Source organism: Lithobates pipiens, unplaced genomic scaffold, assembly GCF_037356315.1.
Source record: "Lithobates pipiens isolate NorthernLeopardFrog02 unplaced genomic scaffold, aLitPip1_a1.2 Scaffold_27, whole genome shotgun sequence".
In the NCBI taxonomy this organism is placed as follows: Eukaryota; Metazoa; Chordata; class Amphibia; order Anura; family Ranidae; genus Lithobates; species Lithobates pipiens.
In genome coordinates this window covers 179838209-179844208 of record NW_027507788.1, presented here as the reverse complement: position 1 = coordinate 179844208, position 6000 = coordinate 179838209, and the positions used below count along the sequence as shown (strand labels likewise).

General features: G+C 46.2%; 1 protein-coding gene across 1 annotated transcript in view; it reads left to right on the top strand.

Moving 5' to 3' along the window:
- Positions 1-5716: 5716 nt before the first annotated feature.
- Positions 5717-6000, top strand: part of LOC143934389 (indolethylamine N-methyltransferase-like) — a 68317-nt gene continuing 68033 nt past the window's right edge. Inside the window, exon 1 of the mRNA XM_077457957.1 lies at positions 5717-5867. Coding sequence (XP_077314083.1) covers positions 5717-5867 — 151 coding nt within the window. The remainder of the gene's footprint in view (positions 5868-6000) is intronic.

The following is a 6000-nucleotide window of genomic DNA, read 5'->3' as shown; positions in this document are numbered from 1 at the left end:
CGCCTAACAACAGGTACCAACTGATCCACGCGTACCGAAAGACAGATACAAACCTCACAGGTAGACTGCGCAGCAGAAAACTGACAAATTAAGCTGAAGTCTGAAAAGCGCAAATCGTCTCTAACCAAACTTCTACTAACGCAAAGTCAGCAGAAGGAGCCCAAAGGATGCTTTGCTGTGTCTTGGACTTCCTATTTCTAGTCCCGTCGTACGTGCTGTACGTCATCGCGCAAGCTTTCGTCGGACTGTTTGGCTATCCATGTGTGGTCAAGTCCATTCAGTGGAAAGTATGACGGACTGTCCGTCGGATTGTATGACGGACTAAGTAGGCCATACAGTCCGCTCGTGTGTACGCGGCCTAAGAAACCCCTTACTTATAGTTAAAATAGTATGACCCCGAATGGGGTGGTGGGACGATGTGGACGTGCTTCCCATTGATTGCCCCTCCACAGTTAGGAAAATCCCACCGCTGGGCAAACTGGGAGGCCACAGTCTGCCATTCCTGTGGTGTTGAAGGAAACTGGAGTCAAGCAAGAAAAATAAAATTTGTAATTTTGCACAGAAACACTGTTGGCCAACATCAGTATAACATTTCTTGTAAAGAGTATTTAAAGGCTAAAATATAAGGTCCACTTATCAGATTGCTCACCCCCTCTGATAGCCCCTTGGAAATATTTTAGGAGGGGAGGTATGTTTTGGACAGGTAACCATCTCCGCTATCATGACCCTACAGTAATACTTTCATGCCCTGTCTGTCTCTTACCTGGTCTGTGTATCAGCCATGAGGCTTGTACTCTCACACCTGCATGCTTAAGTAATCTTCCCTCAGTGTGGCTCCACCCTAGCCTCAACAGGAACCACTATTTAACACCGTATTCTCCAAGCCTGCCTTACCGTGCAATATTGTGTGTTTGGCTTCCTGTTTGTCGCTTGCCATGTGCTCCACGTTTGTCTCTGTTACCGATCTTGGCATGTTCCCGACTATCCCTGTCTGCTTGTGACCCTGACCTTTGGCGTGTTCTCGACTATCCCTGTTTGCCTGTGACCCTGACCTTTGGTGTGTTCCCTGTTATTCTTGTCTGCTAGTCGCCCTGACATTTGGCTACCTCCTTACTATTCCTTGCTGTCCTGTGCTGCTGTTTCCTCTCCATCTTCCTGTAGCCTACCGTGAGCGTGAGCTGGGAGACCCCTCATCACTAGAGGCTCTGGTGAACACCTGCTGGCTCTTAGACTCCACGCCCTGGGGAATCTATGCTCTAGCTCCATGTGGGATCCGTGTAGGTGCTCCAGGGGACCTGCCTTCCTGAACCACCCTGAGTTCCATCCACAGCAGTCAGCCTTAGGGTCCACTACCTTAGCGGTGCACTCCTGATCCCAACGGGGTGCATCTGTCACCTGGTCTCAGGTGACCTGACATCCACTAAGTAATGGAGTAACAAAGTAATGTGTGTTACTTTGGCCAGCCCCTCCTTAATTACACTATTGGCAGCCCACTGGACAGGTAATAAGATGTGGCATAAAAAATTGGGAACACATTTTTAGATTCTGCAATTACCTATCAAGATAATAGGAGAAGTAAAATGTAAACAGTACCATTTGAAAGTAGTGAGGAAGGCCCTTGCACTACATGCTTTGGTGAATTCATACATAAATCTGACCACAAAAGGGGTAGGTATAGTGCGTATGGGTTTGGCAAAGTCAACAGATAGAGGATTGGTATCAGCTGACTTAGCGGTTGGGGGGAGGGAGGGTTCCAAATGATTTTGGGCCCCCCCAAGAAAATACCTCTGGCACTCTGCATGAATTTAAGGACAACAATAACATTTGCAAACATTTTAGGGGGTCTTTAGGGTAAAGCACTACAATGGAGCTAACAAAATACATTGTTAAGTGTCTAGACTAGGAGTATATGGGCCCAGGAGAGCATGCTGGGGAGGTTAGTGAAGGCAAATATGCATGAATGACAAAAAAGGAGCATTGAAAAATCCAACATGCATGAGGACAAAGAGGAAATTCACAGCATATTCCAATCATGGTAATTAGGGAACGATGAAAGAAATACAATACATTAGCAAACATTAAATACATAGAATATAATGTTAAAGGAGAAAACTTACCCTAATATAGTCCTTCTGCAGGACCCGGATGATGGCAGAACAGGTCTCTGGAATAATGATCCCCAGAGCCTGGGGGGAGTTGCCTGTCGTGAACTTGAGGTCCTGCAGGCTTCTCCCTGTCGCCAAGTACCGCAACGTGGCAACTAGCCTCTGCTCCGGAGTGATGGCTTGCCTCAGGCAGGTATCCTGCCTGCTGATATAAGGGGTCAGCAAAGTCAACAGACGGTGAAAAATGGGGTCCGTCATCCTGAGATAATTCTTGAAATCGTCAGGATTATTCTCTCGGATTTCACGCAGCAAAGGGATATGAGAGAACTGGTCACACTGGAGCAACCAATTCTTGGTCCATGAACTCCTCCTCATCCTGTTCATGGACTGGGCTTGTGTCAAAGTAAGAACCCCAACACCAAGCCCCTGCACAGCACAAACTCTATGATGAGTACATACAGGCAACATGGCTTCAAAAAGGTCGTCTGGTCAGAACGGACTAACAGAAAGCACTGATAAACGGCAAGGCCCGAAAGAACAAACAGCAAATCAGCAACGAGCAGACAATAAGGACTGAAAATCAAAGAGTAATATATAAAATAGCACGCAATGACAAACAAATGTGAACTGACTACACACACTGATAAGCAGATACGCACCGACAAGCACAAACTGTAGAGCAGGAACGATCTGAAGCACAAGTCTGAAAAGCGCGAATCGTCCTTTACTCAATCTTCTACGCTCACGCAATAAACACGAGATCAGCAGAAGGAGCCCAAAGGGTGCCGCAGGTGGTGCTGAACTTCCCTTTTATAGTCCCGTCGTACGTGGTGTACGTAACCGCGTTTTTGGCGGTCGGAATTTGGTGTGACTGTGTGTAGGCAAGACAGTTTGAGCGGAATTCCGTCAGAATTCCTATGGGAAAACCATCAGAGCTTTTTCTGACGAGAATTCCAATACTGTGTATGCGGCATAACAGTTTTTTTTGCAGGCTGAACATAAAAATGAAGCGCTCGGGAGGAGCCACTTTCCTGACTATCTGATGTTAATGATCTACCCCGCTGAGCTATTGTGTTCTGACAGGGACCCCTGCCAGAACACACTGGTCAGCGTTCTCAGCCAATGGCTGAGAACGCTGATGGGGGGGGGGGGGGTGATTAGCAGACCCTTTTCAGTCATACCCCTTCAGAGGGGCCGAATGTCAGCCAATTTCTATTGAATTGGTCTATGCCACCTGCCATGCAGCCCGTGTGTGCAGCCCTTAAAGATGTTGTAAAGTCCAAAGGTTTTTTTTATCTTTATGCTTTCTATGCATTACAAAAGCCTTCTGTGTTCAGTAGCTGCCCCAGCACCCCTAATACTTACCTGAGCCCCACCTCTGACAATCAATGTCCATGAGTGCCTCAGCAGTCTGAGACTCTCCCTCCTGATTGGCTGAGACTCAGCAGCGGTACCCACTGCTGTCAATCTAAGTTAGTCAGCCAATCAGGAGAGAGGGGGGTGAGGCTGGGCCGCAGTTCCATGTCTGAATGGACACAGGGAGCTGTGACTTGGCTCGGGTGCCCCCATAGCAAGACTGTTTAGAGGAGACTATAGGATAAAACCAGAGCCACCAAGCTGGAGCGGACTGACAGCCCTGCACGGTGCACCTGAGACGAAATTAGTGACAGTGTCGTCGGGCCACTCTGAGTGGGGGCACTGGTGTAAGGGGGAGTGAATGCAATAATGTAAGGGGGCTCTGATATAAAGGTTCCACCACATATCAGTAAACCCCCCACGTTAGTTCACTATGCAGAAGGTGGTGTCAAGAAAGACGTCCTGGTAAACCAGCAGATTGTGAAAGATCTTTGCGCAGAATTCCCATCAGAAGAGCCAACTGGCACACGCAGGTGCGCGATAGCGCAAACGGGCACATGCGAATGCGCACAGGTGCATACGTGGGTGCGTGCAGACGTGCTGTGTGACAGCACTTGGCGCCAAGAAGCTTATTTAAAGGAGACTGCCACCATGCCTTCTTGCTGTCTGGTCTACAGTGTTCTCTGAGACCCTTGCTACTTGTTACCTACTTACCTCATTCCTGTTTACCCGGCCTGTTCCTGACTACTCCTGTTTGCTGCCAGTCTCCGACCCCGGGTTGTCCCGACTACTCTTCTGCCTCTCCCTTTTGTTTGATCGCTGCCAGCTTGTTACCGACCCGGCCTGCACCCCGACTACTCTCCTGCTTCCGTTTGGTACCTGCTCTGCCCGCCAGTGTTTACCCGGCCTGTCTGACCTTGCCAGTGTTCCTGCTGAACTACAGAACACCTCCTCACTATCTGCTGTTCCTGTGTCCCTGCCAAGCTACAGAGTACCACCTTGCTGCCTGCTGTTCCAGTGTTCTTACTGATCTACAGAACACCTCAGTGCGACCTGTTGCTCCGGCTGTGCTGCTGAACTCTTCCCGCCTGTTTGCTGTGTTCCAGTCCGCTGTTCCTGTCAGTCTCTCTTCAGCCACTTCAGAGGTCCAGACTAACCCCCGTACCTGCCACCTGTCAAGCACTTGTGCTCCTTTGCACTCTTGAGTCCCTGTCTCCTCTACCAGGGGCTCTCGAGCCAGAGAGACCGCTCCCTGCATTCTGGGATCCATCACCAGGTGCGTGACAGATGGACTCTGGTCTCCAGAGTGCCCCCCACATCAGAGTTCCAGGTGTTCCCCTTTCCATCAGTCTGCAGGGGGAATTCTGCAAAACTTGAAGTAAAGGGGAACTCTGATGTAAAAGGTAATGCTGCAGACCCTAATGTAAGTGGGAACTCTGATGTAAAGAAGAATGCAGTGGACTCTGATAAAAGATTTTACATCAGAGTTCCCCCTTAGATCATGATCTGCAGAATTCCCCTTTTTTACGTCAGAATTCCCTTGATGTAGAGAGGAACTCTGTGTTTTTGACTTTTGTTTAATGTAAAGACATTACTAACAGCACTAGCTACATGTTTATATTGTAAATACTGATGTTTTGCACTGTTTAGTACTGAAAACTGGCATGCTAGGTACTTTTGCAGTGGCAACACTGAATCCTGGCAACCAACTACAAGAAACGTCTTACCTCTGTGCTTGCCAACAAGTTTTTCTCCACCAAGTCGTATTTTGCATGGGGATCAAATACTTATTTTACTCACTGAACTGCAACTTTATTTTATGTGTTTTTTTCTGGATTTTTTGGTAGATATTCTGTCTCTATCATTACAAAAATACACCTATGATAAAATATTATAGACTTTTCATTTCTTTGTAAGTGTGCAAACTTACAAAATCTACAGGGGATCAAATAATTATTTTCTCCACTATATAATATTTTGGGTGTTCTAAGTAATTTTCTAGCAAAAAATACAGATTTTTACTTGAAAACAACAAATGTAAAATAAGCCAATCTTAAAGTGGTTAAACCTTTGCAAACTCAGATGGCAATCACACCTCAGTCAGCACTATCCACATGACTGCTTTATAAATATATTTATGATTATATTACAATAAAATTTAACCACTTTATATAAAAGGAATATAAATAGAACTCAAACATTAAAGCTTAGTTGAAAGCAGAAATCAAAGAGGTGAAGTTGATCATTGCAGGACGATGGATTCCACAACACATAAACTCTATCATGTACATGGAATGCATTCCAGAAGTCATCTGGATTTATATTTCTCTAATAAGGAAGACATGGTCTTTGCAGAGGATTCTTTAAAATTTCCAATGGCGATGATTCACTATAAGCTCAGCACCGGTATGTACAGCAAAGATTGATGTTTTTAACAAAACGGACTAATGTTGTTAATAAACATACACTAACATACATGGGAGTCCCCATAGCACTGACCTCACATTTTTCTTACTAAAATCAAGCTGTTTATATAAAA